The sequence below is a fragment of the Erpetoichthys calabaricus genome, chromosome 2 (assembly GCF_900747795.2).
Source record: "Erpetoichthys calabaricus chromosome 2, fErpCal1.3, whole genome shotgun sequence".
NCBI classification, from domain to species: Eukaryota; Metazoa; Chordata; class Cladistia; order Polypteriformes; family Polypteridae; genus Erpetoichthys; species Erpetoichthys calabaricus.
Genome location: NC_041395.2, coordinates 67,884,394 through 67,899,293, shown reverse-complemented (window position 1 = coordinate 67,899,293; position 14,900 = coordinate 67,884,394). Strand labels below are relative to the sequence as shown.

The window sequence follows — 14,900 nt, the reverse complement described above, 5'->3', positions numbered from 1 at the left end:
CAAATCACTCAGAATTCTTAATTTTCTAAACAAGAACTCAAACTGGCTAGAAATACCAAGTATACATACTGTATATCCGATTTTATGTATATACAAGGTGAATTTGTATAGCTTATGGAAGTATGTTTTATATCCATATTGTGGTGACACAGCTGATATGGATTTAGTTTCTTGTATAACAAGAGATTTTTTTTCTTTAATTTTAAAACAGTGTTGACATGTGATTGATAACGCTCAAAGATGGAAGTCATCAATATTCAGAAAATGGTAGTCATTATGTGTACTGTGCATATATAAAAAACAGAGTGCACTATACATGGACATGCACAACTAACTGTTAATAAATGTAGAAGGGAATAAGCACCAAAATATTCTTCAGTAAATTACAATTTCAATAAATATTTTAACAGGTCTCGGTTGAGGGAAGAATGATAATTTATTTGTAGTATTACAATAAAATTGGTTAAAACATACTAAAACAGATTTAGAAAGGCACTACTAGCCCTTTACTCCTGACTACAGAAACAAATTAGTGTATCACAGAAAAATGCACATTAAAAAAATAATTATGTTTCACATTTGTTTAAAACACAAAATACATATGGACTGCGTTTCCTTCTTTTCACTGATGCAGTGATCCTGACCGAGACCTGCAAGAAAACAGAAATGCAAATAACAGTCAAAATATAAAAACACCTTCTAATAGAGGAAAAAATGGATATTTATGTTAATGGTCAATTGAATAAGTATATAAATGGATCTAATGTCAGGTTTAGGATTTTTTTTATGTGGCCAAATAGAATATTTTTCTCTTTTTAAAAAAAAAAAAAAAAAAACAAAAAAAAAAACTTTGCTGTAACTGCAGTTTAGAATATTCGAGGAATCACCTTTCTTTAAGTAAGTTTTAAGTAAATAAGTTTATTGCAATCATAATTTTATTATTATTAACATTATTATTATTTTTATTATTATTATTGTTGTTAGATAAAAGTTTATTGCAATAATTCTGTATGACAATTCTTTATAAGGCAAAATAGGAAAAATACCCTTCATATTTTTGCAAATCATACAACTGGGCCCTCACTATTAATCAATTAGCACAACAATAAAATGCATAATGTGTGTCAAGTGGAGTGGCAGTTGTATGGGCCAAGAAAGAAGAGAAAGCATGTTTCAATGCAGCAGATGGCATGCTTTAATAATTCCATTATTTAAAAATATAAATTTCTTTACAGTTCTCTTTAGACTAAAGTACAGCTGGTCAGAAACCAAGTGTATCATCCTGGGCTGAAGAGACACAAACTACTTCACAAAAACACGGAAGCAAACATAACTAATCAAGCTGTACCAGTTGCCTGTGACCCTGATTTGGATAAATGGGTTTAAAAGGATAAAAAAAGATTGAATGAAGGGTTCAAAAGACTGAATTTCTTTATAACATGCTAAATATGGGTCAAATTCTAGAGTATATTTTGTACAGAATTAGGATCAGATTCTGATAATACTACAATATGGGCTTTGTATACAAATGTAGTTATGATTACTAAATGCTTCGAACTATATACTCAGTTTGCAGAAACACTCATCTTTTTAGAGAGAAACAAGGATAGTGACAGTAGAAGCAATATGTGGAAGGGTAGGCCAGAATCCAAAATATTACAACTTTGGACTCTCTGGAGGCAGACAGCGCCAGGTGGCTCTTCATCTTTCCAGGTTGGCTTAGTGTCTCCAGGTCCATAAAAAGCTGTTGAAGTGAACGTGATCTTGCCTGACTATTCTGAAATGAATGCTAATTTAACAAGATTCCAATGACAGCAAAAATTCATTTTTATGGAATGCCTTAAAAGTCCAAATTTCGTAACGGTGTTCTTCATATAGTAAAATTTAGGTGTGCTTTTAAAGTCCTCCCTTATACTTTTGCAATTGTTTGTAGGGCATTAGATTGGTCTGATCTAGAGATTAATTGCCACAAAAAAAAAAAAAAAAAAAAACCTCAAGACACAAAATTACAGAGCCATTCCAGAAATAAAAGAAAAACTACCAAATGACAGACTCTAAATAGGTTCATACTTCATATTTTTACACACACACAAACACACAGTGCATACTAGCAAGTCTACTATCAATTGGATCTTAGTAGATGCCTTCTATCAATCAAAGAAAGTCACTGCAAATTGTGCTTATCTGCAGTTTGAAAAGGCTAAGACACAGGATTGTGTATGTAATGACATCCCACTTCTGTTCATGAGAAAATTGATTCAATGAGAAATTAATTCTAGAGTAGGGTCAGCTGTTATATGAGCAGTGGTACAATGTTGAGTCTGAAAGGTGTTTTTTGTAATATATTGTCTGTTCATATCCTAATATGCATGGATATTTGCAGTTTAGTAGCTATTTAGAACATTTATATTGTATGCACAAAGCCATAGCACACCTAAATATTCCTATTGTTTGTTTATTACTAATGCCACATTGTTATGTTTTAATAGCAGACATTAAAAAACCTTGTATTAAGTATGCTGCATGTGTGAATTTCGCCGTATAGCTCATACAGAAGTTGCAAGTAATTTCTTTCAGAATAGAACAGCAACTACTAGTAATCCCCACACTGACATTATAAAGATTACATATGGCACAACGGGAAGCAGTACAGTGCAGGGTTCCCACTCTTTTTAAGGAATCATTTTCCAGGACATTTCCAGGAGCTTTTTCCAGAAATTCATGACAGGATCTGGTCATACAGTCATACACTTTAGTCGCAGGCTTAACGCCATTTTAATTTCTCTTTGATTATGCAGGGACTTAGTGTCACCGATATGCTAAATTACATAAAGGCAACACCAATTAATGCACTGATGTATAATGGAGTTGTTTGACCTCTTTTTGTTACACACTGTTTTAAACTGCAAAACTCTTTTAAAGAAATAAATGCCTCTTGGATTGTGGAAAACTATCCAAACAGTGACATATACTGAGCAATTCCATAATGTTCAGTATAGAGCTGTTGATGACACCATGAAATAGGCTACCATAGTGACCGAATTTCAGTAAAAGTTACTTGCATATTACATATTATGTCATTGTTTGTATCAAATAAATTTATGTACAATGTTTGTATTAAACAAAACTGCATAAAGCCAATTTATTGCCTATATCATGTGTATGATGCCTATAACACTAATATATGCAACAATTGGCACGCGACAAAACAAAGTCAGAGTTAACTTTCAACTGGTAGCTTTACTGGGAATACAGCAGCTGTAGAATTTGCATAAATCAACGACAAAGATTATAATAAAGAACTTATCTTTGTGGGAAAAGAAGCAAAATACATCCATTTTAAATCATGATAGCCTTGCCATCAATTCCTGAGTTGAAAACTTGGTTAAACTAGAAAGAATACTAGGAACAAAGGATAAGAGCCTGAACTCCAGTATATTGGAAAAAAAAACAGTCACTGTAGTGTAACCTGTGAAAAAGGCATCTGGTGTAGGCCTAGGTTTAGAAACAATGCTGGTGTTGCTCCTTGAGGTCTGATAAAACTGCATCTAGACCGATGACTCTATTTTTTTCAGCAACACTTTTACGATAGGCATTAGATTTTGTGAGCAGTGTAAAGTCCTGTTTTCTCTCAGCGTTCTCTGCCATTACATCTGCTTCTTCTTGCATTGCCTCAATGCTAGTGATTATTTTCTGTCTCTTTGCTGCCACTTTTTGATTTCAGAGTGGAGCTCTTCTCTTTGCTTGTCATTTTCAGGTATTGGACATATCGCATCCTGGCATTTCTGCAATGCTGTAAGAGGGGCTTTGGCAATACTCCATCAAATGAGCCACCAGTCAAAGAATCATTTATAAATATAATTGCCTATACATGTCTCAGTAGGTGGAGACATTGCGCAGCAGAGGCCACGACCTAGCTCAGCTGTCATCATATCTAGACTTACGAACAGCAAGCAGTTTCAAACAGAAAAATTAAAAAGCGAAAACAGAAATAAAATTCCAGGACAACAAAGATTATTTCCAGGACATTTGGCCATTTCGATCAGTTTCCAGGTCATTTCAATGACTGGAAAATAACCCTCAAAATTTTCAGGTTTTCCAGGACGCGTGGGAACCCTGACAGTGTCAACACTGTATATGGTGGGGATGGTGCGCTGCTGACCTCGACTCGGGATGTTGTGGGTCGGTGGGGGGAGTACTTCGAAGACCTCCTCAATCCCACTAACATGCCTTCCAATGAGGAAGCAGAGCCTGGGGACTCGGAGGTGGGCTCCCCCATCTCTGGGACTGAGGTCACCGAGGTGGTCAGAAAACTCCTCGGTGGCAGGGCCCCGGGGGTGGATGAGATACGCCCGGAGTTCCTCAAGGCTCTGGATGTTGTAGGACTGTCTTGGTTGACACGCCTCTGCAACATCGCATGGACATCAGGGACAGTACCTCTGGATTGGCAGACCGGGGTGGTGGTCCCCCTCTTTAAGAAGGGGGACAGGAGGGTGTGTTCCAACTACACAGAGATCACACTCCTCAGCCTCCCTGGAAAAGTCTATTCAGGGGTCCTGGAGAGGAGGGTCCGTCGGATAGTCGAGCCTCGGATTCAGGAGGAACAGTGTGGTTTTCGTCCTGGTCGCGGAACAGTGGACCAGCTCTACACCCTTAGCAGAGTCCTGGAGGGTGCATGGGAGTTCGCCCAACCAGTCTACATGTGTTTTGTGGTCTTGGAAAAGGCGTTCGACCGTGTCCCTCGGGGAATCCTGTGGGGGGTGCTCCGGGAGTATGGGGTACCGGACCCCCTGATAAGGGCTATTCAGTCCCTGTACAACCAGTGTCAGAGCTTGGTCCACATTGCCGGCAGTAAGTCGAACCCGTTTCCAGTGAGAGTTGGACTCCGCCAGGGCTGCCCTTTGTCACCGATTCTGTTCATAACATTTATGAACAGAATTTCTAGGCGCAGCCAGGGTGTTGAGGGGGTCCAGTTTGGCGGACTCAGGATTGGGTCACTGCTTTTTGCAGATGATGTTGTCCTGTTTGCTTCATCAGGCCGTGATCTTCAGCTCTCTCTGGATTGGTTTGCAGCTGAGTGTGAAGCGGCTGGGATGAGAATCAGCACCTCCAAATCCGAGACCATGGTCCTCAGCCGGAAAAGGGTGGAGTGCCCTCTCAGGGTTTGTAGCGAGATTCTGCCCCAAGTGGAGGAGTTCAAGTATCTCAGGGTCTTGTTCATGAGTGAGGGAAGAATGGAGCGTGAGATCGACAGGCAGATCGGTGCGGCGTCCGCAGTGATGCGGGCTCTGCATTAGTCTGTCATGGTGAAAAAGGAGCTGAGCCATAAGGCAAAGCTCTCAATTTACCAGTCGATCTATGTTCCTACCCTCACCTATGGTCATGAGCTATGGGTAGTGTCCGAAAGAACGAGATTGTGAATACAAGCAGCTGAAATGAGTTTCCTCTGCAGGGTGTCTGGGCTCTCCCTTAAAGATAGGGTGAGAAGCTCAGTCATCCGGGAGGGGCTCAGAGTAGAGCCGCTGCTCCTCCGCATCGAGAGGAGTCAGATGAGGTGGCTCGGGCATCTGATCAGGATGCCTCCTGGACGCCTCCCTGGTGAGGTGTTCCAGGCACGTCCAACCGGGAGGAGGCCCCGGGGAAGACCCAGGACACGCTGGAGGGACTATGTCTCCCGGCTGGCCTGGGAATGCCTCGGGATTCTCCCGGAAGAGCTAGAAGAAGTGGCCGGGAAGAGGGAAGTCTGGGCATCTCTGCTCAAGCTGCTGCCCCCACGACCCGACCTCGGATAAGCGGAAGAGAATGGATGGATGGATGGCATATGGCACAAAATCATGAGCATTCGGAACATGTTTCTGTTTAATATTAGCATTTAGTATTTGGGGCCATTTAATATAGCCCCTTGTTTATAGTTATGATTGAGAAAATGACAGATGTTGACACACTCCGCTCTTATTCAGTTTAAGTCATCTGTACAAAGCCTTTCCTGATAAATGGGTGGAGTTGGAAAACAAATGCCTTAAATTTGAGGTGGCTTGAAATTAGGATACTGTTAAGTTTAATTAAACTGTCAGATTAGAGTATGTCCATTATAGGTTGGCTTATGAATATTTTGGTTATGGTGGTTATGATGGATGGAATGCACTTTAACTTTTCTTAGAAGTTCAATTATGTATTTGTTTGGAAAAAGCAATTTTTCAGGACAATATTATGAAGAAAGATGGATTGTTTTTGTTTATAAAATTTCATTTTAAACATGGGTCAACACTTGAACCTGGAACTTTGTTTTACACTATAATGTATTTTTTATGGGAGTAGAAAGAAAAAGATATTTACTGAATGTTTTGTTTGTATTATAACAGGTTATGGATACATCAAACATATTTGCATAACAGGAAACATGTGATGTGTTAAGGTAACAAGTGGGGGTATTAACGGACTAGTAGTGAAATTTATTTATTGATTTTCAAACACATACAACAGGGGTAATTAAAGTCCAAAGACGCGTTTAAATAAAGGTTGAATAAGTAAGAATACATTCTTACTTTCATACAAGAAAGGATATGCATTATTGGTGACTATGCATTGAACATGATATAAACTCTGTCTGGCTCTGGGTATTGGTAGAGTGATTACTGTCCATTACCAACAAAAAAAACCTCAAACACAGGCAGCACTGGACATCTGACTTGGCATGTGCCAGTAAAAAAGCTACATTATTGCCTTCCTATGGAGAATATTTTAAAAAGTACAACTTTCATTTTAAGTTGTTTTTGTCTATTAAACTGTTGGTGTCTCTAAACTGGACAAGTAGCACTCCCATAGTGGCCTACTTTGATGCAGAAGAGGCCCTTAAGTCATGTCAGGATGTCAGAAGCCAAAAGAAATGTGAAAGGAGCAGACTTTGGTGGACTAGGAGTCCACAGAATATAGACACTATTAACATTGCATTTTTAAAATGCAGGAGGTAGTGATCTAATCAACTGTAGAATATTTTTCAGTGCAAATAATGAAGGTATTAGGGAATAATACAAGAGGGGAACAGACTATGGGGGGCTATATCACTACCACCAAACTTAGAGGTGCAAACTAAGAAAATATAGTAAGCAGTCCGCATGGGTTTATAATCTCTTCGCTTTTTTGAATGAGCAACTGGAGTAGTAGGAAAAAACAAAGCTCGAAACATTATTTATGTAGACTTTAGAAAAGCCTTTGATACAGTTCTACACCTTTTCTTTTTGATCCAAGTCAATCAAATTTTAATAATCATAAGTGGTGTCCTCTAAACAAAGCATGAATTGGGAAGAGTAAAAAGCACCACATAGCAGTGTCCTTGACTAATACATGGTCCATAACCATAAACAGTATAAAACTGAGTATAGTATGAAGTAAGGCACTATTTTATAATGAAGGGATACTTAAAAAAAGCCTCTCACAAAAAACTGGAACACTGACAGAAAAAAAGAGGCACTGAAAGGTATACAGTAGATAAAATCATTTATATTGTGAGTTAACTGCACAAAAATATCAAAGGAAACAGGTAAAATTAATCTTGTAAGAAAGGCTATGAAGAACTGGAAATTAAACATGAACAACTAGTCTCAATTTGTACGTATAGAACTTTAAGAATAGAGAAACTTTTCTGGAAGGCATACCCTGGATAAGGAGGAGGGGGTGCATCATACTGTCCTGACATAGCAAAGGCTTGATCGTATGATGGAAGTCCATGTGCAGTGTCCTCCATTTGGGTAGGCATTGTGTTCAAAGAGATCTCTTCCCCACTTGTAGGATTAGAACTTGGACTGTTCTGTCTCATACGAATCACACTGAAAAAGGACAGTGAAATCACATAATTATTAATCGCAAATTTTAGTTACCAAAGATATTTGAAAAGCATCTACAATATATAATCCTTATGTGTAGAATGCATGTTATTTACATATTTAATCCAGACAATTGCTAGGTGATTAGTTTGGAATAAATACAAGTTGTGTTCTGTACTTTCTTTCTGCACTTTGACAGAATCTCCAAAGGTTTATTACAAGCTTATCAAGCTTCATATGATTGATTTTTTTCATCCTACGTTCAGCATTTCACATTAACTGGTCTCAGCAGATTATCAGTTTGTGTAACATATTTTAAAACAAAAACACACTGGTCATCTGTTCTGTACTTGATTCAATTTTCATATCAGAACAAACTGGCTTTCATTTACATTGATAAACATACAACAGTCTTGAATGTAAATACTGGCACGAGAAAGAGCTGGCTTTAGGGCATACCACATTTCAACATCTGACTTGGTCATACCAAAATATAACATTTATTTTGCATCAGACATTCTATTGTATGTTTTATGGTGTTCTGGATTATTACTTTGCTGCATAAGAAAAAATATCTATATATATAATTCACTTAAGTCCATGGCAAGCAAGACGCACACAAGACCGAGTCCCGCATACCAACAATTCACTAAGCAGCCGACCATGGCACACGCACTACAGAGCCAACAATTCGCGCGAAAGCATTTGCCAAGAATGTTTTCGTTAATCAAGAACAAAAGTCGGAGGTTCGAAGAAGATCACATACCGTCTGACTGTTCTCAGCATTCACCGCAATGTACTGGAGTGTAAAACAATTGCAGCTCCTACCTCACAAACTGTCCATATTCCCCGGATTTCCCTGACCCCATCAGATTCAAATTTGCCTTTTACTTTTACACGCAGACAATTTCCTGTTAGATTGGCCTTTGCAATGACAATTAATAAGGCACAGGGACAAACTTTCAAAAAGATATGCCTGTATCAAAACCAGTTTTCAGTCACGGACAATTGTATGTTGCTCTCTCCAGAGTTCCATCTTTTCATTCACTCACAGTGGTATCCTCAAACCCATCCCATTTGGATAACTGTGTCTTTCAGGAAGTGTTCACCCATCAATACATAATTATGCGGAGTATGCTACGCCGCGGGTTGGCTAGTTTTTACATATTAATGTAACACCTTATACTATATAAATTATTCTTCCAAACTGTAAAATTATTCAAAACCAAATACAGAAAATACCTGCCTCCAAGGAAATAGGACTCAACACAAATTGTTTATTTTTTGGATTACCAAGTGTGTTCTAAAAAGGGGTTAAATATTCTAAATGCTAAAAACAGCAGTTACCCATATATGTATTTGGAAAACACCATATGTACTCATTTAGACCCCAAAAGCTTAAGATGCACATTTTTAGGGTGAGGGAGGAAGCCATAGCTTCTGTACATGAGTAAGTGAGCAATTACAAGGAGGGTGCAGTGCTACCCACAAAAGTGACAAGCACTTTAACTCATTCTTTTACAAGTTCATCTGGCATCATTACTGAAAAGTAAAATTAGCAGTGTTGTAATGCAGCCTTCTGAGACAATCAGCTACTGTAAATCACTCCAAAGATCTATGTATAAAAAGTGGGCAGACTAGTCATATAAAATGAACATTCAATAACAGTGAAGCATGGTGGTGACAGGATCATAGATTGGGGACACCTTGCTGCACTGGGACTTGGACAAGTTACAATCACTGTAGGAGCATTTTGTATCAGTGGGCACATTAAAGACTTTCAGGCCATCCATATTTTAGCTGAAGCAAAAAAAAGTTCCAAAACCTGATATTTTGATGAATAAGAACGGAGACTTGAAATGGGCTAATCAATATTCATAACTAAACCCCACTGATATACTCCTACGTGACACGACAGAAACAGTTCATGCTCAAGGAATTAAAGAGCTACAGACAGGTCTATTTGCAGTTAATGGTTGTGTAAATAGTTCATGTCCAAGAGGGTAAAAAAGTAACATGGGTGTTTGGGCTTAGCATAACTTTTTTTTTTTTAAACCTAATATGATGGTAAAGAAATTGGTTACATTCAGTTTGCAATAATATATAGAAATGTAACCATTATTTCTAACATTTTGTCAAGTTTATGGTTGTGGTGAAATGCAGCATAACCATAGGTTGGTGGGAGTCAACTTTATACTACTCCAGTCAAGCACTTGGCACATTTATACACATATCCAATACTTTTTCATGGCACTGTACTTGTAATGATTTACAGTGCATCCGGAAAGTATTCACAGCGCATCACTTTTTCCACATTTTATGTTACCGCCTTATTCCAAAATGGATTAAATTCATTTTTTTCCTCAGAATTCTACACACAGCACCCCATAATGACAACGTGAAAAAGGTTTAGTTGAGATTTTTGCAAATTTATTAAAAATAAACAAACTGAAAAATCACATGTACATAAGTATTCACTACCTTTGCTCAATACTTTGTCGATGCACCTTTGGCAGCAATTACAGCCTCAAGTCTTTTTGAATATGATGCCTCAAGCTTGGCACACCTATCCTTGGCCAGTTTCACCCATTCCTCTTTGCAGAACCTCTAAAGCTCCATCAGGTTGGATGGGAAGCGTCGGTGCACAGCCATTTTAAGATCTCTCCAGAGATGTTCAATCGGATTCAAGTCTGGGCTCTGGCTGGGCCACTCAAGGACATTCACAGAGTTGTCCTGAAGCCACTCCTTTGATATCTTGGCTGTGTGCTTAGGGTTGTTGTCCTGCTGAAAGATGAACCGTCGCCCCAGTCTGAGGTCAACAGCGCTCTGGAGCAGGTTTTCATCCAGGATGTCTCTGTACATTGCTGCAGTCATCTTTCCCTTTATCCTGACTAGTCTCCCAGTTCCTGCCGCTGAAAAACATCCCCACAGCATGATGATGCCACCACCATGCTTCACTGTAGGGATGGTATTGGCCTGGTGATGAGCGGAGCCTGGTTTCCTCCAAACGTGACGCCTGGCATTCACACCAAAGAGTTCAATCTTTGTCTCATCAGACCAGAGAATTTTCTTTCTCATGGTCCAAGAGTCCTTCAGGTGCCTTTTGGCAAACTCCAGGCGGACTGCCATGTGCCTTTTACTAAGGAGTGGCTTCCGTCTGGCCACTCTACCATACAGGCCTGATTGGTGGATTGCTGCAGAGATGGTTGTCCTTCTGGAAGGTACTCCTCTTTCGCCAGAGGACCTCTGGAGCTCTGACAGAGTGACCATCGGGTTCTTGGTCACCTCCCTGACTAAGGCCCTTCTCCCCCGATCGCTCAGTTTAGATGGCCGGCCAGCTCTAGGAAGAGTCCTGGTGGTTTTTAACTTCTTCCACTTATGGATGATGGAGGCCACTGTGCTCATTGGGACCTTCAAAGCAGCAGAAATTTTTCTGTAACCTTCCCCAGATTTGTGCCTCGAGACAATCCTGTCTCAGAGGTCTACAGACAATTCCTTTGATTTCATGCTTGGTTTGTGCTCTAACATGAACTGTCAACTGTGGGACCTTATATAGACAGGTGTGTGCCTTTCCAAATCATGTCCAGTCAACTGAATTTACCACAGGTGGACTCCAATTAAGCTGCAGAAACATCTCAAGGATGATCAATGGAAACAGGATGCACCTGAGCTCAATTTTGAGCTTCATGGCAAAGGCTGTGAATACTTATGTACATGTGCTTTCTCAATTATTTTATTTTTAATAAATTTGCAAAAATCTCAAGTAAAAACTTTGTTCATGTTGTCATTATGGGGTGTTGGATTAAATTCATTTTTTTCCTCAGAATTCTACACACATTTTGGAATAAGGCTGTAACATAACAAAATGTGGAAAAAGTGATGTGCTGTGAATACTTTCCAGATGCACTGTATACTTTCTACTTTTAAAATTTGCATTATTTATTTTAGCTGTAACCTTTGTCAGATTTAGTACGGAGGATATTCAAATTCACAATGTAAACATTACACGTTTACATGTTGGCAAATAGACTGGGAGTCCTACCAAAACAAATACAGTGAAATATTCAAAGATTTCAATGTGTTGTATCTGTCAGCAAGTGCATAAACATTAGGAAAGGATTGTCCCCATGTTAAAGACGATATGACAGGAGACAAATTGATGTCAGTTTTTGATCAATCTTGAGAGAGTATTCAAAAATATTCATTTTGGATGATAATGTATCTGTGCTATGGAGGTCTAGATGTTAGAATCTGTACTGCAGTGCTTAATGCTCAAACATTCTGGGTTAAGAGTATTGGTCAAATGCCAATGTTGAACACAAAAGGCCTTCAAAATTCAAGAGTGCACCATAAAGCAATTATATAATGAAAGTTTAGGTAAAGATCATTTGCAACCCCGGTTAGGGGTTTCTGAATGAAATTATTTCATGCCGCCTTATATTTTAATTACTGCTATTTGGATTTTGGTATTTTAACTGTTAAGGACACTTACTTTTTTCTCCTTTTAATTCTGCAGCAAAAATACCAACATAGCAGAGCAATTATGAAGAGTGATACACCACCAGCTATGAGGCCAGTAATGAGAGCTGTAACATCTACCTTTTGGTCATTTGAACCTGAAAAAAAATATGATACAGAAAAGAAGAAGTTAATATCTGAACTGTGAAAGTCAGAGTAGAAAGGCCATAACTAAACTCAATACAATGAACTTTAATATGAAAAAGGAAAATCTGTTTTAAAAAAAAAAAAAAAAAAAATTATTTTATTGTAGAATCAACTCTCGACAGCGGCCAGCAGGGTGGCTGTGCGGCGTTTGCATTCGGGCGCTGTTCTCATTCCCTACTACCTTTGTCGTCACTTCTCCTACCTATTCATATCTTAAATCATTCTTGAGGCAGATTGAAGACTTAAGTGCCAGCTTAAGTGAAAAATTAAGGAAAACATATTAAGTAATTGCAACACAAACACTGACTTATTCAGTTTTAATGCAAAAAAAAAAAAAAAAGAGAAGCGGGCCACTAGGGTGGAGAAAGAAGAGCTTCTCATGAAGCAGCAAGCGCATCAACCTCTGAGCAAACAAATGCTTAATGTACAGAGAAGGTATAAAATCTATGAATGGTCAAGTCAAGTGTATTCACTGTTATCGTGCAGTGCGTGGTTACTGGTATATACACAGTGGAACCTTCGATTGCGAGAATAATTCGTTCCGGAAGTGTGCTTTTAATTCAAAGCACTCGTATATCAAAGCAAAATTCCCCATAATAAAATAATGGAAACTCAGATGATTCATTCCACAACCCAAAACTATTCAGATAAAAATAATTCATACAAAATATAAAGTAAAAATACATAAAACATATAAGCAGTTTGAAAATTTAAAGTACATCTTAGAAGAACTTATCACATTCTGTAAGCAAATTATATAGAAGCAATTAAAAAGGCTATTAGGATTAAGGGCGAGAACTTACTTGGAACATATTGTGTAGTTTGTCATAATAACAAATGTGACATAACAGTGAAAGAGTTATTGCAATGATAAACTATGAGACTGATTTCTGGAAACCAGCGTATGAGCCGTGTTGAAAGATGACATGTAGGAAGTCATTATGAAAAATGTGGGAAAAAAATTAGCAATAAGAAGGCAATTGTAATTTATTATTCTGTAGTGGTCCAAACAACACCAAATCTAAAGATCAGAATATAAGCTTCATTGTGTGTGTGTTTGTTTAAATTACAAACGCTATTTTAAGAAGCAGCTGGTATCCTTGGGGGGGGGGGGGGGGGGGGGGGGGGGGAATTAAATACAAAACCATTAACAATACTTTTGTTGGATAAGATAAGCTTTGGGATTCAAAACCAGTATGGCAATAAATAAAAAATAAAAATGTCAGTTTTTTTGTTTTAAACAAAAAAGTTTGTAGAAAACTAGTTTTGAACTCTTATAGAAACAGACCTAGATTTTTTTTTCTTTAAATACATAGCAAATTGCTTGAAGAAGTTTACTTCAGAATATATACTGTACAAAGTTATATCACAAACATTAAACAGAAGAACCAATACATTTTGGGATTTTCTCAATCCCCAGAACAAACTGAAAAACACTCATATTATCAAATAACTACAGTTCCACATAAAAAGGTATTATTCAAGAAGCACAAGCTTATTATAAAGTAAGCAATTAATAACTCACTAATCATTATGTTTCTCATAGTTAACTTGTTCCTAAGAAGGGATCATTTTAATGAAAACAAGTGACAAGCTGGATTGGTGAATTTCAGATGATCTTTGAGCTGAACCAATAAAGATTTTTGTTAATGGTTTTGTGATCAATTCTTTTTTAAAAGTATATTCACTGCTTCTTGTGATTTAATTTTTTAAATAGTAATACAGTTTGCCTTAATTGATGCTGTTAATATTTTAAACGATAATGTACCTATACCATTTACTCATAAGAGGACAGCTAAATATAATTATTTCAGTACATCCTTGTGAATTTTTGTGGACATGGACAAATGTTGAGGGTATTTTTGAGAAGGAGCAGAAATATGAACTTAAGACCTGAAAAAGGTTTCTGTGTAGATGTAATTTATTTTTTCATTAACTTATACACTGCATTGAATCTACTGTGTTTGTATGAAGAGCTTTGCAAAACCAGGTTTATTTAATATTGTATTAGTAATAATTACTCATGAGCGCTTTGAAATTACTTCAGTTTTTGTCTAGTGCCTCCTGACTCAATGCTATGAGAAAATCACCAACATATCATATAGATCTCAACTAATCCTGCAGTCTAGTTATGCAAAGCATAAAGCTTTTTGGGATTTCCGCTTATTGTTAGCCCTCTAGACCTGAACAACTTTCATGTTTAGGCCATTTTGGGCAGAAGTTTATCATAAGGGTGTACATTCCCGCATAAAGGCTAAATCAGTTAAGTGTCTTAAACAAAAATGATCCCAAGGACTCAAAGTTTTGCATGCTACATTATCCAACTCCATGGGCTCAACCCTTAATGAAACACAAGGGGTCAAAGAGGTTCATTTTCATGAAAGTTTGGGTAAAAATGGGGATTGATAATAT

General features: G+C 37.8%; 1 protein-coding gene across 1 annotated transcript in view; it reads right to left on the bottom strand.

Moving 5' to 3' along the window:
• Positions 1-417: 417 nt before the first annotated feature.
• prrg4 (proline rich Gla (G-carboxyglutamic acid) 4 (transmembrane)) overlaps positions 418-14,900 on the bottom strand; it is a 35,944-nt gene continuing 21,461 nt past the window's right edge. Inside the window, exons 5-7 of the mRNA XM_028793879.2 lie at positions 12,316-12,439; positions 7,656-7,826; positions 418-650 (exon numbers count right to left, since the gene is read on the bottom strand). Coding sequence (XP_028649712.2) covers positions 623-650; positions 7,656-7,826; positions 12,316-12,439 — 323 coding nt within the window. The 3' untranslated portion in view covers positions 418-622. The remainder of the gene's footprint in view (positions 651-7,655; positions 7,827-12,315; positions 12,440-14,900) is intronic.